A 22,932-nucleotide genomic window follows, 5' to 3' on the forward strand; every position below is an offset into this window, starting at 1 on the left:
GGTGACTGCGTAGTTTTTGCAATATTACTTGATAACATTTTCCTCCCCCATTAGAAAGCAAACCATGTAAGATGAAAGATGGGGTCCTGTTTTTGTTACCTGGTCAGCAAAGAGTGGGCCACTCAGAAAAAAAAACTGAATGAATGAATGCTATCTGTATTTTCCTTTCTTGAAATGCCCTGCTGTTTCCATGTACCCCTCTCCTTTAATATCTGTCTAATCAGCTACCTTATAGATAAATACTACTTTCAGACCATTTCCCCATTCCCTCTGCTGGTGCTTATTCTGTCTTTTGCTCCTTAGAATTCAAGACCTTTAATCTTCTGAACACTCATCATACTGCTGGTTACTTGTTCAGTATTGTCTTCCTTGATGGAAAGAAACTTCCTATTTCTTAGTTCACTGATGTATCCTCCTCATCTAATGCAGTGCTTACTACCTACTTGGTATACCTTAACTATTGATGGGAAGAAGGAAAAACAAACATACGAAGAAAATCTCCACACTGAGTATTGCTAATTCAATTTTTCACAACATACTTACTTAGATGACATGGTGGTATTTCCCAAAGGTACTTAACTTTTCAAATATGTAGAAAAATTAACAATTTTTGGCAGTATAGGTAATTACTTAGTAGAAAATCTCAGGTTGTGATTATCGATGTTGGATTATATGTAGAATAAATGGTTGGTTAGAATCCAATGAAGCTTAATTTACTAGACATCTTAGATACCGTAGAAATCTTATAACATCTACTAGATACAAAGAGCCATGTTTAATATTGAGTAAAATATAGAAACATGGGTTCAGTTCCATATTATGGTTATATATGGACTATTTAGGGGGCCAGATAAAACTATATGCTGAATTCTAGTACCTCATAATAAATACTGGAGTACTCATAGACAAAAGAGATAAGAAAGCATAGCATTCACATGTTAATGCACAGTGTATGCATGAACAGAAAAAGGAATGTTCATAAACATACATATATTTCCTAGCTATATTTAATCCTCATTACTCTAAAATGCCATCATTCAATGGATCGAGAAGATGCAGTTTATATATACAATGGAATACTGCATGGCAATGACAAAGAATGAAATCTGCCATTTGTAGCAATGTGGATGGAACTTGAGGGTGTTATGCTAAGTGAAATAAATCAGGCAGAGAAGGACACATACCATATGTTGTCACTTGTAAGTGGAACAGGAGAAACTTAACAGAAAACCATGGGGGAGGGGAAGGGAAAAAATAGTTGGGAAGAGGGAGGGAGTCAAACCATGAGAGAAGAAACTGAGGGTTGGTGGGGGGGGGGGAGGGGAAGGGGGATGACGGGCATGAAGGAGGGCACTTGTTGGGGTGAGCACTGGGTGTTATGTGGAAACCAACTTGACAATAAACTATAAAAGAAAAAATAAAATAAAATACCATTATTATGCTCATCCTGTAGATGAGAATACTAGAATTTAGAGAAGTATAGAAACTTTCTCAAGGTCATACAGTGTTTTCATGGTAGATATCAGAGAATTCAGCACATATAAAGCCAAGCTGAGTATTGAAAAGTCTAAGTAAATTTAGAAGAAATGACTTATTATACAGTAGTCTAGTGGAGATAGGAAAATTAACATTTAAAAATTAATCCCGAGTCAAGAGTATTTTTCATTCTGAGAAAAACCCACCAAGGGACACTTCCGTTTTGCAAATGTATAATTACCTCCCTATGGTTCTTGGAAGAGTTAGGAAAGCAGATATGCTGGCCAATTTGTTAAGTGGTCTGGTTCCTAAATGAATAGTTCTCCTAAAACCTCATTGCCTTGAAGAAGAATATTTCTCCTCTATGGATTTAGATTGTGCTTGGCTGGTAAAATAGGGATAGCTCTTAAGAAATCACAAGCCTTCTTATTTGAGTGATTGGTTGAGAAAAACAGAACTGAGACCCTGAGAAGAGGAATAAGAACAAATGAGTTCCATCTCAAATGTGAGGAAAACAGTGGATTAGACTGTTGAGGCTCAAAATGTGATGTTATTTAAGATTAGATAACTCAGAATTGGATACTGAATTTTATATTACATGCTCCAAGGCAATATGCTTGTTTGTAGGGAAAGCAGAATGGAGTCTATAGGCAATGGGCTATGTACATCTTCTTTCTTTGATCTTAAGAAGCTATTAAGGGACACTTTTTGATTTCAAAACTTATTACAAAGCTACCCTAATCAACACAGTGTGGTACTGGCATAAGGTAGATATACTGATCAAGAGCATAAAACTGAGAGCCCTGAAATAAATCCCTATATTTATGGTCAACAGATTTTTGACAAAAGTGCAAATCATTCAATGGGGAAAGGACCACTATTTCAACAAATGATGTTGCAGCAACTGTATATTCACATTACAAAAGAATCTGTCTGTGATTTCAAACTATATTATCAAGCTATCATAATCAAAACAGTATAGTATTGACATAAAAACAGATGGATGGCTGAATAAAATGCAACAGTGGGTCCAGAAATAAATCCACCAATATAAGTCACTTAATTTATGACAAAGTAGCAAGAATACATAGTGAGGAAAGGACAGTCTTTTTAATAAGTGGTGTTGGGAAAACTGGACCACCACACACCAAAGAATGCAACTGGGTCACCATGTTATTTATATATACCCCCAAATCAACTGAAAACAGATTAACGTAAAATGGAATGTATGACCTGACACCATAAAAATCCTAGAAGAAAATATAGGAAATTAGCCCCTTCACATAGGTCTTGGTGAGGATTTTTGGATTTGATGACAAAAGATAACAAAAGCAAAAATAAACAAGCAGCACCCAATCAAACTGAAAAGTTGCTGCAGAGCAAAGGAAGCCATCAACAACAACCATCAAAATGGCAACCTACTGAATGAGAAAAGATATTTGCAAATCATATATCTGATAAAGGGTAAATATCTAAAATATATGAAGAAAAACTCCAAGCAAAAGAACAATCTGATTTTTAAAAAAGGGAAAAGGATCTATATAGACATTTTTTTTTGAAAGAAGACATACATATGGCCAATAGGGACATGAAAAGATGCTCAATATCGCTTATCATCAGGGAAATGAAAATCAAAAAGCACAATGAGATAATACCTACACTTGTTGGAACAGCTGTTATCAAAAAGACAAGAAATAACAAGTCTTAGCAAACATGTGGACAGGAGGGAAAATAAGTTGGTAGAAATGTAAATTGGTACAGCCCCTTTGGAAAACAGTATGGAGATTCCTTAAAAGATTAAAAACAGAACTACCATATGATTGTAAAATTCCACTTCTGTGCATTTACCTGAAGGAAATGAAAATACTAACTCAAAAAGACATATACATTTTGTATTCATTGCACCATTATTTACAATAGCCCAGATATGGAAATCTCCTTCAGGTCCACTGGGAGATATGTGGATCAAGGAAATGTGGTATATGTACATGGAATATTACTCAGCCATAAAAAAATAAAATCTTGCCATTTTTGACAACATGGATGGACCCTGAGGGTATTATGCTATAATAAGTCTGACAGAGAAAGGCAAATATAATATGATGTCACTTATATGTGAATCTAAAAAAAAAAGGAACAAAACAAAGAATAAAATATGCACATGTACAGATAGAAAGAAGTGATTGGTGGTTGCTAGAGGCAGGGGCAAGGGGAGGTGGGTGGGAGGTGGCAAAATGAGGGAGGGGAGTCAAAGGGAACAAATGTCCAGTTATAAAATTAAGAAGTTATGGGGATGTAATGGACAGCATGGCAACTATAGTTAATGACACTGTACTGCTTACATCAAAGTGGCTAAGCATATCTTAAAAGTTCTCAAAAGAAAAGAATTTCTACAACTATGGAGAGTGATGATGGATATTAACTAGACTTATTATAGTGATCGTTTTTCAATATATACAAATATTCAGTCATTATGTTGTACACATGAAATATAATGTTATATGTCAATTATACCTTAATTTTAAAAAAATTAAAAGAAAAAGAATGATCTATAAAAAATAAAAAAGAATGAAGTTGGACCCCTACATCAACAAATACAATGGCATACCATCTGGCCATAAAGAAAAATAAAATACTGTTACATGTTGCAATATAAATCAACCTTGATAACACTATGCTAAGTGGAAGAAACAAGTCGTAGAAGGCCACATATTGTATGATACCATTTATGTGAAATGTCCAGGATGGACGTACTCACAGAGGGAGAAAACAGGATGGGAAAAAGGAAGAGTTACTGTCGGTAAGTACAGGGTTCCTTTTCTAGGGTGATAAAAATGTTCTGGAATTAGATAGCGGTGATGGTACCAAAAGAAAACACAGTATGAGAAGTAAGTGACAATGTTTCTTTAACAAATTTTTTAAATGAGAAACACTATATTTAATAAACAACTTTATGGAGGGCACCTTCCATGTTTAGAAATTTAAAAACATACTTCCCGATTCACAGAATAGAATATTTACAAAAAGATATTACCTCATACACTAGTTAAACTCAATGCATTTGTTTCTCTTATATTTTTTCAGTGATTGATCCATATATTCCTTGAGTGTCCCTAATTCCACAAATACATATTCAGTACCTGTCCATATATATCTGCCCTCATTTCATGGTGATAACATTTGAAAAAAGTAGAACAAAGTAATCACTGAGGTTAAAAATGAGGAAATCCATTTGTCGACTCCTTCACGCTGCCCTGTCACTGCTTTTTAAAATAAATGTAGGATACTTAAAGGAGGGCTTTAAGGTATAACTAATCCATATTTTATGAGGCCAAGTTAATATATTGCTCATGGCAAAAAACTACATTGAATTTGGTGGAGGGGGTGGTGGACAGTAATGCAGGAAAAAAAATGAACAAATCTGAAATGCTAATGATAAACAACAATGCAGTGTTTGGCAGCAAATTAATACTCTAATCATAACTGGTGTGTAGCCTAAATACATATATCAGGAATAAATTACTGATCTGCAGTACCATCCAGTGGGGGTTTAGTGGTTAATACAGAATTTAATCTATGGTGTAATATCTAATAGCATTATTTAGTTCTTGGGACACACACACACACACACACACACACACACACACACCCTTTTTTGATGCCCCTGAATTTGAGATGTAACCTCTGAACCTTAATGCATGCTTTGCTCTGTAAAGGAATCACATATTATAGCTGGGAAGTATAAAACGAGCTGGTGTCATGCATAAAATACATGTCAGCGAGGAGGTAAATGGCTCATACAGATTGGAGCCTACTCAGTGAAAGGTGCTGCCAGGGAAGACAATGGAATCTGGCCCTCGCTAGTGCAGGGGATTTCTGCAGAGAGAAATGTCATAACACGAAAGGTAACAATGCATGAGAGACCACAGTCGAACTGTTACTGCCACAGGTAGGTCAGACACTCTAAATGTGATAATTGCTAGTTTCTAGGGCTTTAGAGTGCCAGACAAAGGGGTCAAATTCAGGGAAAAGGACCTGGAAAAAAGAAGTCCAGAGAGAGGGATCTGGGGCCAACAAACTACCCTGAATCACTTCAAATTACTACCCCTGAAGAAAGGACCAATCCTGCCTGTTTTAGAGAATGCCTGTGAGGGTTATTTCAAGAGATGTAAGTGCTGAAGAAAAGAAAAGGTGATGTTTTCAATTTCTGTAGCTGCCTTTTTCATTATTTCATCAAATCACACTATGTAATGTTCAAAATGCTGTTATGCTCACCAGAGGCAAATGCGTGGCGTGACACAAAACTTGCACAGATAATCCCACATTTAATCAAGGCCATCCCTCTCAACACTTTGTTCCCTGATACAGTTAGGTTACAAAAACACCTGATTTTGGTCTGATTCCCTAGATGAGTTTATTTTTCCTTGATGACAGTGGTCAGCAGAGAGTAGGGAAGGAACTGCACACTGGCCGGTCTACCAGTTTCCTAGGGTGGCTGAAAACAAGTCACCATACATTTTGTGGCTTAATGAGACACGAATGAATGCTCTCACATTCTGAAGGCTGGAAGTCTACAATCAAGGTACCAGCAAGGCTGTACTCACTGTGAAGGCTCTAGGGGAGAATGCTTCCTTGACGCTTCTAGCTTTTGATGGATGTTGGCACTGCTTGGCATTGCTTGGTTACATCCCTACAATCTCTGCTTCTATAGTCACACTGTCTTCTCCCCTTTGTATCTTTTCTTCTGTCTCTTATACTGCCATTGGAGTAAGGGTCCGACTGCTTAACTCTGGATGGTCTCACCTTGAGATCCTGAATTTAATTATATCATAGATGACCCTTTTCCCAAAAAAGGTCTCATTTCCAGGTTCTTTTTTTTTTAATGTTTTATTTATTTTTAATACAGAGAGAGACAGAGCATGAGAGGGGGAGGGGCAGAGAGAGAAGAAGACACAGAACTGGAAGCAGGCTCCAGGCTCTGAGCTAGCTGTTAGCACAGAGCCTGACACGGGGCTCGAACCCACGAACGTGAGATCTGACCTGAGCCGAAGCCGGAGGCTTAACCGACTGAGCCACCCAGGCGCCCCTCATTTCCAGGTTCTAGGTGGACATACCTTGTAGGAAATTACCATTCAACCCACTAGAGGTGGTCTATTAGGTTATGAATTTTGAACCATAACTGAATATGTATCTGCTCTATAATATCATAACCTTGCAAATATAAACTCTTTAGAAAGAATGGACAGTGCCACTAGAGTGACTCCTTATAGTTGGCATTTTCTCCCAGTCAGAAACTGCTCCCCCTTTCAATGGCATGGCGACATCTAAGTGACTGAGCACCAAAACTTCAGGCAAACATAAAGCGCAGTTAATACTGTACAAGAAGGTAAGATTTGCACCTCATTATCTAAAACTTAAACTTGAAAAACAATAAAAATTATATTAATATTTGTTGACTAAACTACAACAATTAAAAATAAAGGGATATTTCAGTAACTTGTTATTTTCTTAATTAAAATAAAAAATGTAGATTGTTATCTTTACCAATTTAAGTGTTGTCCAATTAAGCTTCTTTGGATCCCCATCTGGTCTTGGTTGCTAATTTTTAGGTGAACTGTATTCTTGGAATGCTCTTCATTTTTTAAAAATCCGTATACTTCACAAGGAGACTGGATGGCTCAGCTGGTTAAGCGTCTGACTTCACGTCAGGTCATGATCTCACCGTTTGTGAGTCTGAGCCCCATGGCAGCTCACAGCCTGGAGCCTGCTTCAGATTCAGTCTCCCTCTCTCTTTCTGCCCCTCCCCTACATGCACTGTCTCTTTCTCTCAAAAAATAAACATTAAAAAGTTAAAAAAATCTGTTTACTTTATTCATTTAGTCCCAATCTCCCTTTATCAGTCATATAGATCCCAAACTGGACTGTGGATAAGTAGAAGGAGAAACACCTAACAAAGTAATGGCCATACTTAACTAGTACCTGTGGATTAGTAGGTTCTGTAGAAGGTACAGAAAGAAAACACACCTGACAATTACGTTGTATACCTGTGAATTTCAATGATTAATTATACCACAACTCACAACTGCCCACATCACTAAGAACCAATATTGCACAGCCATATCTGACTCGTTCTTAAGGTTTACATTATAAAATCTTCTAGAGACACTGATTCTCACTAGGAATGTTTTTCTAGTACTGTAGTAAGTGGCAGAAAGTATTTATTAAAATAACTATTTCAGGAACTCAGCAAAGTTTGGTTTAAATCCTTCTAACCATTCAAATGAGAAAAACTTATTCCTTTGTTGAGAATCAAAGCCCTGTATTGATAAATGTTTTCAGTTTTACTGTCCAAATATTTCTCAGCTGATTATGTTTTAATTGATCTAAATATTCAGCAATTATTTATCCAAATAGTCATCCATCAACATTTTATTGCTTAAAAACAAAAGTTTGTCTTTTTAAGCAGACTTCCTAATTAAAAATAAGTCAAGCCAGGCATGGGCTTGGCCATCTATCAAACCTCCAGCTATTGTTCTGATTGACTGCACATTTCATTCTTTGGCTATGAAAGATCAACTAATTATTGAATATTAAAAGCAATGAACATTTGAAATTTATTGTGAATAGAAGCAATAGTCAAGAGATTAAAAAAAGCCAGGTTTCCAAAAGCCTCAGTTTGAACACAGGACAACATTCTAAATTTAATATATTTTTCTAATTTTTAGTACCATCAGAACTGCAGTCATCAGAGGGTGTTCAAGTTAAGGAGAAATCAGACAAGGCTTACTGTAGCAGCAATACAAAAGATCTATTCCAATGAGACCATCTAATCAGCTTCTGTTCATCAATGAAATATTTTCACCATAAAAAATGCTGACTGCCACATAATTGCTAAAGCTAAATGAAATTAACCTTAGAATGGATTGGTTTATTGAGTTACTTTACCCTTAAAGATACATTGCTTGAGGTCACAGAGAGGCCAAAAATGGAGTGGCTTTTGCACCTAATGGACCCCTTCACTTATCACCTCAATCTTTCTTCTTCTTTTACCATCTTTTCCCTCTTCTAACTTCTTCCCCCTACTACAAGCTCAGGAGGTAGATGGCAGGGTATGAATAGTGTCCAGTCTAGTTTCTTTTCTCGCCTCAGGAAAGATACCAACAGAGACCAGCATAGGTCACACTCACGCATTTCCTTCAAAGAACACTACCTTTCCCATGGCCAACACAATGTCAGTTTCCCTACAGCAGGCAGGCGGCTGGATTTCATTAATGACTGAATTTTATCATGAGCAATTTGGAGATACTTATGTATAAATTACAGTCATCCACAACCTGAGATGATGAATAATGTTAAGTCTTTTGTTTTAAAGATCAGTACTGTTAAAAAACAGCCAAACTTCCAGGATGAAGGCCCCAAACACTGTTTATGGAGCAATCAAGTCTGATGGGCTAAAGTATAAAATTATTGTATTATTCTCTTGGAAGCTCTTCATAATAATCTATATTTAAAGGGCATCTTTTTCACATGTAGGGGAGGAAGGCTGTGGGAGTAAGGAAGCATATAATAATATATCATTTACTGCTTGGGGATATACAGTTTACCAACCCAAGATTATTTAACATAAAATATCAATATTCAGAATGTTTTATAACCTACTTATAATAAATTGGAAATTTGCATGTTAACTTTTAGAGCAGAAATACTGTTATTAATTATTCTCATTATGGAACCTGAAACCAATTATATTAAAATTAGAGTCACAAATATATGCATAATTGCAGTATACGGCATTATGCTTTTAGTTGTTAACAGTAAATCAACATTATGACGACATCAAGGAAGCTTATAACTAAAAAATTAAAAACAACAGAGAATTAATGATGGATGTACTATATTAAAGGTTGTAAAATACATTAAAAAATCCAAGTTGGTGTCTCCAAAGGAAATATGTTATCAATTATGGTTTGAGTGTATGGTTTGAAGATAAATTCCATGAGGAAAGTGTAGTTTTAGGTGTCATGGGGGAACCATGTATGTCAAATGCCGTGTGATGGTTATCTGCACGGGAGTCAGGGGTCAGGTTTCTACGGGCTCACTTCCTCCCACTGGATTGTCAGTGAAAGTTATCTCATTTCACTAACTGTCAGATTCATCACCTATGACACAAAAATAATCAGCCATGGCTCCTAGCTCACTGGACCTTGCTCACCTTTGCTTGAGACTAACTTTGGTTTATAAGAAAACATCCCTTCATCTTTCTCTAATGTCGTAGTTTCAAGTCTCATTTTTATACTTGATATAAATTTACCTATAGGACAATCTTGGGTTGTATTGAGAACTAAATGGGGCAATATTTCCAAGGTTCTTAACATAATATCTGATATAAATTAGTAAAACTATAATAAACATTAGAATAGCTAACATTTATTAAACCCTTCATAGGTGCCAGACAATGATGTAGGAATTTTAACAGTATTAGTTTATTTGATCCTTATAACAAAGTAGGTGTAGTTATTAACAGCATTTTATGGAGAAAGAAATGGATGCAGAGAGAAGTACCTTGTCAAAGGTCACAGGGTTATAGTAGGGACTGAATTTCAAACCAGAGAATTTAACTCTGGGACTTGTGCTCTTATCTATTACACTTAAGCTCTTAATAAATGTTAGTAATAAACTGATGGTTACCAGAGGGGGGGTAGGTGGGAGGACAGGTAAAATGGGAATTAGAAATTAAAAAAATATATATATATATCTTTTCCATTATATATTACTTTGGAAATATTAAAAAAAAACAAAAACCCTGAAGGGTGCCTGGGTGGCTCAGTTGGCTAAGCCTCTGACTTTGGCTCAGGTCAAGCTCTCACATTCTTGGGTTCAAGACCTGCATTGGGCTCTGTGCTGACAGCTAGCTCAGAGCCTGGAGCCTGCTTCTGATTCTGTGTCTCCCTCTCTCTGTGCCCCTCCTCCTCTCATGCTCTGTCTCTCTCTGTATCAAAAATAAATTAAAAAAAAACATTAAAAAAACCCCTGAAACTTTAAAATGTAAACTAAATGTCTAATTATATTCTCTAAAACTTGAAAAAAGAATGCAGAAAAGTAAATAAATAAATATATGTTAGTTATTCTTATTTTAAAGAGGCAGGAAAGGGACAGAAAGAAGATGGAGAAAAGAGAGAGAAGTAGAGAAGCAGTTATTATATAGTTTTCTCATGCTGGGAAACATTCTGGGATTTTGCATACGCTGGGTAACTTAACTTTCGTAACAACCCTAAAGGTAGGTATGGTTATTTGCACAATGCTGATGAGCAGTCGGAGTTTTAGAAACCTTACAGGATGACTAAAGTGAAAGAGAACAATTAAACAATGTTCCATCCCATACAAACTTAGGCAACAAAGGATCTCAGCTTCTACACAGGCAATTAAAAAATACTTATTTGGGGGCCACTGGGCGGCTCCGTCAGTTGAGTGTTCGATTCTTGATTTTGGCTCAGATCATGATCTCAGTATTCCTGAGACAGAAAACGGGGTTGGGATATGTGCTGTCAGTTGGGAGCCTACTTGGAGTTCTCTCTCTCCTCTCTCTCTGTCCCTCCCCGCCTGGTGGCAGTCTCTCTCTCTCTCTCTCAAAATAAATAAATAAACAATAAAAAATAAATAGGGGCGCCTGGGTGGCTCAGTTGATTAAGTGTCTGACTTCAGCTCAGGTCATGATCTCACTGTTTGTGGGTTTAAGCCCTGTGTAGGACTCTGTACTGGCAGTCAGAGCCTATAGACCAGTTCAATTTTTGTGTCTCCCTTTCTCTGTGCCCCTCCCCTGCTTGCATTGTCTCTCTCTCAAAAATAAACACTAGTATATATATAAAGATATATAAAATCAAAAAATACTTATTTGACTATCTTCTAAGCATATAGGTGTATTGCAATTTACCTTAAAAAATGTATGCCTGTATGTCTGAGAGAAATATTGTCCTGCGGAATAACAAAGCACAATGATTTTCACACAAATTTAGACTGGGGTATTTGGGGGAGTGAGCACCTAGGCTGATGCAGCCGTAGCACTTCATTCCACAAAGACAACATCTCTGGAAATATTTCTACCATTAAGCTGAGGAAATAATGAACCAAAATCCCCTACACTACTGGCATTATCTTCTGATTCAGTTGCCTATGTAAGAATAAAAATTATTCAACTTGGTTTCCCTTTGGGTAGAAGCAAAGTTAAAGCAAGGCTATTCCTGAAACATTTTACTGAGACCATGCACAGTCTGAGCCCAAGTTTTCAGGAGCTGAATGGCACATTTGATACATTATATTATACATGAACATATTCTTTTTGTTAAACTAAGGTCTCCTGCCCCAATATGTATTCTTATCTGGAATAAGATGTCAACTGTCTTCTACATAACCTCCAGGTGGAAATGCTTACACCCTCTTCCAAAGCACTCCCAAAAGGTCATCAGAAAGTCTTTGAACTCAGTGGTTCAACTCATGACCCAAATATGGCTTGATGATCTTAAGATCCACCCTCATTATTTATTCACTTACTTATTATTACAAGTTCACTAAGGGCCAGGCACCGGGTTGACCCTGGTAAATTAATCAATAACATTTTATAGCCCTAAGTATAATAGAAGGAGTAAACAGTAGAAGGGGTATTGGTAGTCTTGTAACAGGAAGAGAAATGATTGCTAATGGCCTAATACTACAGGGGCGGTGAAAAACAAAACAAGCTCCAAACTGCATTACAATATGTATGCTTATGAAAATGTCCACATCTCATCAAGAGTGACTTAAATTATTCTATGACTTTTTAATAAGGAAGGAATTTTATCTTGAAGATACTGATTGAAAAAAAAATAGTGTGGAGGCGAGTAAGTTCTCAGAATCATCATCTCCATTAATGAGATTTTTTGCTTATGTGAATTAATTCATGTAAAAAATGCTAAATACAAGAGATTACAAAATTCTGTCTACAAAGCAGCATTAAAATATTTAAAAATAATGTATGTACAATGTCTACCTTGTAAGATTGTCCAATAGATAAATTTATATAAAGTACAAAAATGAAACTTGAAGGAATGACATGTTAGATAAAAATTAAGGGAAGTTTTCTTATAAATCAAAGTGAGTGTTTATAAAATTAAAAAAAAAAGTTTACTTATTTTTGAGAAACAGAGAGGCAAAGCACAAGTAGGGGAGGGGCAGAGAGAGAGAGGAGGACACAGAATCTAAAGCAGGCTCCAGGCTCTCAGGCCCATGAACAGCACAATCATGACCTGAGCAGAAGTTGAATGCTCAATCGACTGAGCTAACCAGATGCCCCAATCAAAATGAGTTTTAAGCACAGGTGAACAAAGGTGCACTGAACTAGGAACTGAGGCTGATTTTACTTGGCAGCCACTTAGTAACTGTGTAAATAACAATGAGTAATTAATTTATTCCAATCTTAAATTTCATTTTTTAATGTTTATTGATTTATTTATTTAGACAGTGTGCAAGACAGCATGAGTGGGGGAGGGGCAGACAGAGAGTGAGAGGGAGAGAATTTCAAGAAGGCTCTATGCTGACAGCAAAGAGCCCAATGAGGGGCTCAATCTCATGAACCATGAGATCATGACTTAGTCAAAATCAAGAGTTGGATGCTTAACTGACTGAGCCACCAATGCACCCCACCAATCCTCAATTTCATTTTTAAAATGATACAGGCCAGGAAACTTTGAAGATCTGTTCCAGTCATAAAATTATAGGATTAAAACATGAAGAAATATTTTCACTTGCATACTATAGTACAGTAAGCATGATCAAAAGACATTATTTCCCTCACTGATTATGAAAATTCTTGGGGTGAAAGCAATTACTCAGTAACATTCAGAGGATGTCATTGGCATGCTTCACCTTACATCACTGAAGAAAAGTACTTTATTCTAAACAATTAAAAAACGGTTTTTGAATAAAGACAAAATCTTTTTTAAAAAAAAAAAGATAGGGAAAAAAAGTCTAAAAACTGTGAAGATCAAAAGGCTGGATTCCAGAAAATTATCAGGACATAAAAGGTTTGGGTTTATAAAAATACATCATCCCCCAAATAATTTTATTCATATATTTTCTTTGTTACATCACTAAAGAGACAATTAATAAAAGAATTCCTTTATCATATATATAAAATGTCTTACACTTTGCAAACAGAAGGGTTGACAAGATAGTTTCAGTTCCCTTAGAATTTAGATTCTATTGTAGCAATTAAATAATGAGAAGAAATAAATATACAAAATCATTCTAGGTTGTATTTAGTCCTAATGAATGAAATGAAGGCTGCTGTTATGTAGAAGTAGAGGGCTGGGAAAAGGTAAGCAGCAGAGAAGAATAGAAATGACAGGCAGTACTGCTGAGGTTAGACAGGATGATGCAAAAACTCTCTCTTAGGAGGTCAAACCTAAATTGAGAATTAAAGATCATGAGAAGTGAGCATGTGAAGGATCATGAAAACACGTATCAGACAAAGGGAATGAAAGTAGCAAAGCTGAGTTGCCTGAGTTGCTTAGTTGGTTAAGTGTCAGACTCTTAGTTTCCACTCAGATCATGATCCTCGGGTTGTGGGATAGATCCCGGTGTCAGGCTCCACCCTGCGCCTGGAGACTGCTTGGGATATCTCTCCCTCTCTGCCCCTGTCTCCTTCTCTCCCTCTTTCTCTCTCTCAAATATATAAAAAGTGAAAGAAAAAAAAAAGAAAAAGAAATATCAAGGCTCGGGTGTAAAAGATAGTTTCTCATTTTCAAGAAATTAAAATGAGACCATGGTAATGAATTTGAGATTTATTCTAAGTGCAGTAGAAGGCATAAAATAGCAAACCGGAATGATCTCATTTGCATGTTTAAAAGATTACTTTGCCTGTTTTATGATAAACTATTAAAGAAGATCTAGAGAACATGCACGGAGACCAGGTAGGAGGGATGCTGAAGAAATAATGCATCTTGATTTAAGCAAGGCATTTGGCAAAGATTCTCCTACTTTAAGAACACATGGGAGACACTGGGGTTCAATGATAGTATGTTTGGGAAAATTTGTAGGTAATTGAACAAGAGTGTGCGAAGAATATTGATTTAAAAGTTCAATCTCATCTTAGTGGAAGTTCTGTATTGGCATGCTGCCCTGTCTTGGTCAACATGTTGTATCAATTATTTGAATGTACACATGCTTATCAAATTTTCTGCTGACATTAAAGTAGGAGGACAATCAATATGTCAGATTAAAAAAAAAGATTTAAAACAATTTCAACAGTGAGGGAACAAAGGGTCACTACTCAGAAGGTGAATTTAATAGGGGTAAATACAATATTCTGAGTTTAGGTTAATAAAATAACATGGTTGGGTAGCTGGAGATTAATAGACATTCACAAAAAATCAATCCTCAGATTTTACATAACTGAATGTTCAAAGTGAGGTTAAGATGTGAGACTGGGGCTTTAATAAAAAGATGAATATCAATGCCAGCTGCATTCATAGAAAAAGAAGTTCACATTGTGGGCTACTACTGCTCCCACTGTCCTCTGCAAAGGTAAAGGCACACGCATAGAATTGGATACATTTCTATATGGCCATAATGTAATAGATAAATTAACAAAGATGGATGTTATCTGAAGAAGATGGTTGTAGATTAAGCGCCTAGAGAAGATAACAAATAGGAAAGAAGCAACATGGTCATATTTTCACATATTTGAAGCCTAACCAGGATCACACAGTAAGCATTGGGAGTGAGAGTGATGGAAATTTAGATATGTAGGCCAATTTTAAGAAAGAGATGTTGTTTTTGTTTTTATACTTCGGAATAACTAGAGCAGTCTACCATGCATGGGTCAGGATGCTTTGTGACCAATAGGTGAGCACTCTGGTTTTAGAATTTTTAAGGCTTCAAAGAGATTTTGATGGTGGCAGGATGCCCTCAGTATATTTTAAGTGGGATAAGCAATGTGGACTCCTAACATGACTGATCCTCAGGTCAACTCAGCCACCCGCAAAATGAGTGATGGAGCTTTCCCTTAGGTCAAATGAATCTAATTAAATGACCACCCTCAAATATGATAGTCTGCCTTTTGGATGATTCTGGTAATAGAAATGCCTGGACTTTTACAAAAGGATAGCCTTAACAGTTGGTGATTTGTTTTTTAAATGTCATAAATTAGAAAATCAAGTGTTGGCAATTCTATGTCAACCTCTATTTTTGTTGTTACTTTTGCTCTCTTAAAATTTTTCCAATACAATGGAATCCAAAAATCAAAGAAGTACAAATTTGAGTGTCGACATCTCCCTCATCTTAGAATCAATGAGTCTATGTTTATTTTTCCAAATAAATCCAACAGAATTCACTTATCATTCCTAAAAAAATAAGTATAGACTTGTAGAGCAGGAGAAATAAACACTTTGGTTCTATAGCACTCAATCAGACATATCATCCTATTATTCTGTACACCTAAGGTTATCTTTGGAAGATATCAGGAGATATTCACTCACAAACAAAATAATCTTGGAATCCTATCTATACCTAATATTCAGAAAATTCATTTCTCAACTAGTAAAAATGCCATGTGATAGCAATAATAGATTAAGCACTGGATATTAGATATATTTGATGTTGGGTTCCCAGAGAAGATTTTGCTAATGAGAATATTCCACAGTGTTACTGCCAACAGACTTCATAATTATGAAACCTTTGACATTAATGCACTGCTGTATGAGTTGGGATTTTATACAGGAAATACATAATCATATGCAAATACATAAACCCTTAAGAATGTAACTGCACACCAATACTCAAAGGCATCTATACTCAAATGTGTACTCTCTGCTCTTCCCTGTAGATTTTATTTTCAACTTGCTATTTCTAAATTCCACTCTCTTTGATATGCTCATTAACTTTTATTATATGATGGTCTTACAAGATGGCAATTTGTTTTTTAAATATTCTAAGCTGGAAATATAAAAGGTATAGTATAAAACTTAACACTTTGCCTCTACTTACTGTTGTTACTGTAGTTGTTTAAAAATTTTTCCTAATCTATAAAATAAGAAAAAAATGGAGAATTATAGGATTAATAGACTACCAAGATTTTTTGCAACTCTAAGCTTTATGGTTAAATACTTCTCAAAATGACTATTCCTGGCAGTTCAACTGCTTGTTTATACACACTCTATAATGTGTGTGTGCTATGTGTGTAATTTCTTGTGTATGTAAATATATATGTGTATTAATTTGTGTGCATGTGAATGTATAGAAGTATAGAGAATCCTATAACAAACTATCATATAATCAAAGTCTTACTCCTTATAAAAGCTGAATACATCTTTCTACTTAGATTTACAATTTATCCTATAAACAACATATTTCCCAATTATGAAAAAAATGGTAAAGATTATGTAACAATTTAAAATCTATTTGGTTTTTAAAAGTAACTGTTTTAAAGGCTTAATGGTATAAAAACTCAAAGTAACATTTGCACACAATGTAATTGCTACTTACAAGCAAACTGAAGCTTGGCTTCTCTGCTAACAATTGTTCCAAATGAGTTTGTTGCTATGCACTGGTACGTTCCAGCATCTTGGGTTTTATTGGGGTTATTGATCAACAAGCTGCCTTCAACAACACTGTAGCGGAAATCCACACCAATGTCAACATCTGTTCCATTTAATTTCCACCTATAGCATAGAAATGCCAGTAGATAAAGCCTTGTAATATTAATCAATGTTTCTGAATCATCGAAAACATATAAAAAGTATATAAATAGCATGAAAAACCACCTGTGACTTTTTTAACTGTGGTAAAAAAATAATTAGAAATGCTCTACCCAGCAATGGTAACAGCTAAAGTGCTATGGAAAGAGCATGCCTTTTACAGTAAGCAATGATATTAAAATTTTAACACTTGCTTTTGTGGCTAATGTGATACTACACATACTTTATTTTAAAATCCCCATGGCATCTTGTACAATTGTCTTCAAATAGGGCTCCTTAGCAAAAGTCCTTTTTCTGGTTCATAGTTATTCTTCCCGCCCCTGCCCCCCACTGGCCAGTTTGTAGTTACTCTTAAATGGGTCTATACAGATGACAGAATACACCACTTTCAGATAAATTGCTGAGTATTTGATGAAATTGCTGCAGAGTTGCTTTGATTTGGTCCTTACTGTGACTGAAACGGCTGACTGCAAAGCAGAGGAACTCTATTGATCTAGAGCTGTCTTAGGGACCACACTAGTCTTAACCATGGATCACTTTGAAGATCTTCTTAGTCAATGGCACTCAAACATCTATCAACCATCCCAGCAAATTGCAGATCAGGTCATTAGGTAACAGAGGCAAAGAGAGATGGGTTGTTCTTCTGTTTATTCACTTCAATCATCTATTGAATCTGACTATATTATTTGGTCCTATAAATAAATTTTACTGGTACTCAGACATTTAAAGAGTAAAGCTCTACTAACAAGATCTAATTTGAAGACAATTTTCTTCTTCTTTTTTTCATAGCGAATAACATTCCAAAGAGAGCTTATTTTAACCAAATTGCCTTCCTTTGAATACTTCAGAACTTTTGAGTTAAACAATTCAATGACTATGTATCTTTATCTTACTTTTCTCCCCTCTCCCCCAAATTCTACAGAAATATCAGTTAACGAAATATGTTGTAGTTGAAGCTTCTAAAATATCAACAGTCCTACAGACACATTCCCACTGGGAGACCAAAAAATAAGGAAACGCTGCAGCACAAAGGAAATTGATTAAAAAAAAAACAGTAAAAAGAGTAAAGAATGAGGGACTTTCATTTTTATTTCCTTCAATTAGTAAAAAACAAACAAAAAGCCATTTAAAATGTGTATGTATACCTACAAACTCATTGTGTATCCTCTTATTCTGGAGGACTATGGCTAGTGTGTATAATGAATGTAAAAAGATTTATATGAAACAATACAATCCAGTTTGTTTCAAGATTTTGGATATTTGGTGTCAACAAATACACAAGTTTAAGAATGATACTTTTCTCTGTGTCAAGATCTCTCTCACACTTCAAGTTAATTCTATTTTGTTCTATTTTTATTTTTTAAGTTTATTTACTTTGAGAGATAAGAGTGTGAGCGAGAGGGAGCGTGAGCAAGAGAGAGCAAGCAGAAGGGGCAGAGATAGGGAGAGAGAGAATCCTAAGCAGGCTCTGCACTGTCAGGACAGAGCCCAAGATGTGGGGCTTGAACTCATGAACCATGAGATCAAGACCTGAGCTGAAAGCAAGGGTAAGATGTTTAACTGACTGAGCCACCCAGATACCAGAGGGTCAATTTTAAATCACACTTTTTCCATTGAAGTCTTTTTCATTATTCATAGTCAAAATTAATTAAAGTTTTCCACAATCTCCTATAGGATTCTCTCTATAGTTAGGAATCCCGCCTTCACCAGAGATAATTTGCCGAGATCACTTTTGTATTGTCCCTTAAGCAACCTAGACCGTGACATTCTGCTCAATAAATGCCTGTGGAAGGTGACTAAATATTATACTTCTCTGCTATATATTTTGGCTTTGAGCACACACAATTTGTGAGCACTGTAGCCCATCACAGCATGGTGATGTACATTTGTTCACATCCATGTCTTTGAAATGTAAAAGTTTAGAAACACGAGGGGCAGGGAAGGTAGGTCAGAATCACAAAATTGGACATAGCTCTTTATGTGTTTGTTTATAAGAAGATGGGTATTAGAAAAAGACATTGTTTTTAGGCTTGACAGTAATTCTCTCTGTGTTCTGACACAGACATGAAAGTAATAAGCAATAAAAAGAGAACAGCTGGGTTATATTTTAGCAGGTCTATCTGCACATGAATCTCGAGAAATGACTGCCTGCCCTGGACTTTTTTTTTTTTTTTTTGAGTCAGTTTGGCTATAACTCTCACTTTAGATGATAGTTGAGCAATTTAATATGACAAATCTAAAAACTCAAAGAGGAAATTGCAATATAATGTGAGCTGCAAGCAGAATGTGGAATTTAGAAACGGACCATGTGAGCCTTTTTAGAAAAGCAGTTGTGGAGATAATGAGAACACCTCTGTAAGGTTTGTCTACACTAGTCATCTCAACCTAAATGCTCTGCAGAAAGTCCTTTAATCTACTTTATTGCCTGCCTTTACATACAAATAGCACAGGAAAAGGGATTATTTAGAAAATAAAGTGCTTGCTGGGAAATGCAGTTGAGACTAGATTACAAACACTCTACCCAGTTTTATTGCAACACAGTCAATGTTCATTCCTACTGAATGTGGATTGCTTTGAATTCCTTATCCTATTCCATACTAGAACACTCTTGAAAAAAATCACAGTTTATTTTCAATGTTTGAAGATTCTTTAAAGTACTGGTGATAGAATCAATGCCCGTATGGAGCAAAGGGAGATTTTGCCCTTAGGGTCAGGATAAATTAGTGAGTTGCGTAATCTGATTTCTGAGTCACTTGGGGAACCACAATTTAACTTTCTCCAGGGAGTCTGGTTGTGCCCACTGACACAACGAATTCTGGAAGGTATAGTTTTCCAGACTTTGCTAGGAAGCTATCTACAGAATTTGTTATAGTAAAACTCCCTTTCTTTGTTCATGGTTTCAACTTGGCATGGAAGAAGAGGCAAGACCTTTCTGACTTGGAATTTGTTGTCTACAAACTAAGTCGAATAAAAACCTCACAGCAAAGGTACTCCAACCAAGTACTTGAACGTCCCTTCTGTCTGGAAAGGGAAGCTTAGTGCAATAAGTAATGTCACAAACCTTTAAGAAACTTTAACACAAGGAAAGTTGGCACAAGTCAAAACTTCTTAAATTTTTCTGGGTCTGGGTCAATCCTTTCAAAATCGAGGGGCAGGAAACAATGAAAAGAGAAGGCCCAGTTGAGGGAATAATACAAAGAAGAGAGGTCAGTTGTGGTGTTTGAGAAAAAACCTAATGCTGGAGATCCCCATGGAGAATTCACCTTGAATTTCTCCTACTTGTTCTTCCCTCTCAACGTCAGCCTGAGCACTGAAAAAGTGTAGCCAGACTGATGTTTGGAAATACCTGATCTCTCCATTTTTTCTCTTGTTCTTTCCTTCTACAGGAGGGAGCTTTTAGCTCCCAGGTAGCAACTGGCTATTATGTTACAGAGAAACTGCCAATGGTATAAAGGAAAACCCAGTCCACTGAAACCAATTGCTGGTGCATTTGATTAAAAGTTTCCTTCTCAGCTTTTCATGACAATCTTTAAAAACATAATAGGTTTCTGTTCCACTGCTTGTTTAAAATTACAAAGCAGGCACCTATATCTTGAAACACAATGTTACAAAAGCAATGTTAATTAAAGGTCACAGTTTGGAAGAAAAACAAAGCAGCAACTTGCCAAATTCTGCTGCAAAATTTGTTTTCATTTACCGGTAACATCTGAACTTACACTTGGCTATGTACTAAAACATGGGTCCATTTAACTCATCATTTATGTATGTAGAAACCTTCCTTCTTGCATTTATTTTTTACTATATAACACATCTTAAAATATCTGATTAAACCTTGAATTCCACACCTTATAGGGAGAATAAGTATGTATTCTGGTTTGCCCAGGATAGTGCTGGTTTTACACCACAATAATTATCCCAGAATAATTACTAACAGTGGCTGTTCACTCTCAAAGTTATCTGGATTTTGAATGATAAATTACATGTTCATTAGAGAGGTTTTTTTTTCCTTTCACTAGTGCACTTCCTGTGGCAAAATATCCATACAGAAAAATATTTTTCACTTTCTGGATTCAGCTAAATATCTCCTTTTCTGTGAAACTTTCACTAATACCTTCCCCTTTCTATCCTGAAGTAGACTTGCCTTCCTCCAGGATGCCCTAGAACTTGGACATCCTTTACAGCACTGACAGCACAGGAGTTGCAGCATAGCAGTCATACTAGGAGGCGGTCCCCCTAAAGCAGACTACTTGAACATGTAGTTTATTAATCTTTGATTACCTCAAACCTAAGGTGGCATTTGGTAAACTGCAGCAGCTTAATAGAGTGGTTTAAATACCTTTCCTGGACCACATATTTTTCAGACTCCTAGTCCATACCCTAATTCAAAGGGCAGCTGCTATGGTGGACTCATTGATAAAAGCCCTGCAATTACCAACCCAGGTGAGTGCTGAACCAGAACCATGTACCTGAAATTCCTATTTTGAAAACCGCTGGGTGGTTGATGAATGATAATATATTTGATGAATGAATGAATGGGCATACACATTAAATTCTAAAGTAATTTCCACTACTTTAATACTGCCATCCTTTAACCTGTTTAAGATGTCCTTTGCCCTCTGCCACTTTGCTAAGTATCTCAGTTCAAATACACTTCTGTGGATTGTTAAGGACTCTAATCTCTTCCTCTCTTAACTGTGACATATGTTATACATTATTTTTGTCTTTATACACTATTATATTTTGGTTTTAAAGATTTTATCATTAAATGTGAAGAGAAGCAAAATCTTGTTTATAAGGTATATGGAGTCACTGTTTCTATATGACCCAACAAACATTTATTCACCAAACCCTTGCTTTTTTTTTTTTTTTTTTACGTTTCTGTGTGTTTCATTCTTTCCCTTTAAAGTCCAGACTCCTACCCTCTTCTCCTAGTTCAGAACAACATATATATCACATTTTGCCTGTCTAGAATTTCATATGTGTGTGGATTCCTCATATATACCAGATTAAATTTGATTACCTTAGGTTAATATGCCTCATGTAAATTTAAGTCTTAATCCAGCTAGAAGAACCTTGGACAGAAGAAAATTTCATCAGCCCCAATTATAAAACATCACGAGGCAATAAAGATCTGTGTCTAAGAAATGTGATGTTACTACTTTCGAATTCTCCTACATCCATTTAGACTCTAATCATTCCCCCTCAACAGTTAATTATAACCTCTAATTTTGGGTTTCTCATTCCCTTTATTTTCTTTTTTTTATTAAGTATTTTGGTATCCTTAAACAAGTACTCCAGCTGACCTGCTTTTGAACTTTATGAAGATGGAATTATACTCCACTTTTCTGTGACTTGCTTTGTTTGCTCAAAATTACGTTCTTGTATTCCATCACACTGCAGCTATAATTCATCATTTTCACCCCTGCTTGGGGATACCTTGTATGAACATACTAGGTTTTATTTATCTGTACTATGTTGAATTTAATCTTCTACTTTCTGTGAATCTGGTAGGCTTAGAAAAGTGTGCCACTTTAGTTTTAATTTGTATATTTCTGCTAGCTAATATCACTGATAATCTTTTTACATATTTGATGGATATTTGAGATTCCTTTTCTTAGAAGTACCTAATCAAGTCTTTTGGTAATGTTTCTGCTAGGCTACTTGTTTTTTTACTTTTTGAGTTGTGGGGATTTAAAAAATATTTTTAGATATTATTTCCTTGCCAATG

General features: G+C 35.8%; 1 protein-coding gene across 1 annotated transcript in view; it reads right to left on the minus strand.

Annotated features, from left to right (window-relative positions):
- The window catches only part of CNTN4 (contactin 4), a 474,897-nt gene that overhangs the window by 274,252 nt on the left and 177,713 nt on the right, over positions 1-22,932 (minus strand). Inside the window, exon 4 of the mRNA XM_029918576.1 lies at positions 16,993-17,168. Coding sequence (XP_029774436.1) covers positions 16,993-17,168 — 176 coding nt within the window. The remainder of the gene's footprint in view (positions 1-16,992; positions 17,169-22,932) is intronic.

The sequence above is a fragment of the Suricata suricatta genome, chromosome 12 (genome assembly GCF_006229205.1).
Source record: "Suricata suricatta isolate VVHF042 chromosome 12, meerkat_22Aug2017_6uvM2_HiC, whole genome shotgun sequence".
NCBI classification, from domain to species: Eukaryota; Metazoa; Chordata; class Mammalia; order Carnivora; family Herpestidae; genus Suricata; species Suricata suricatta.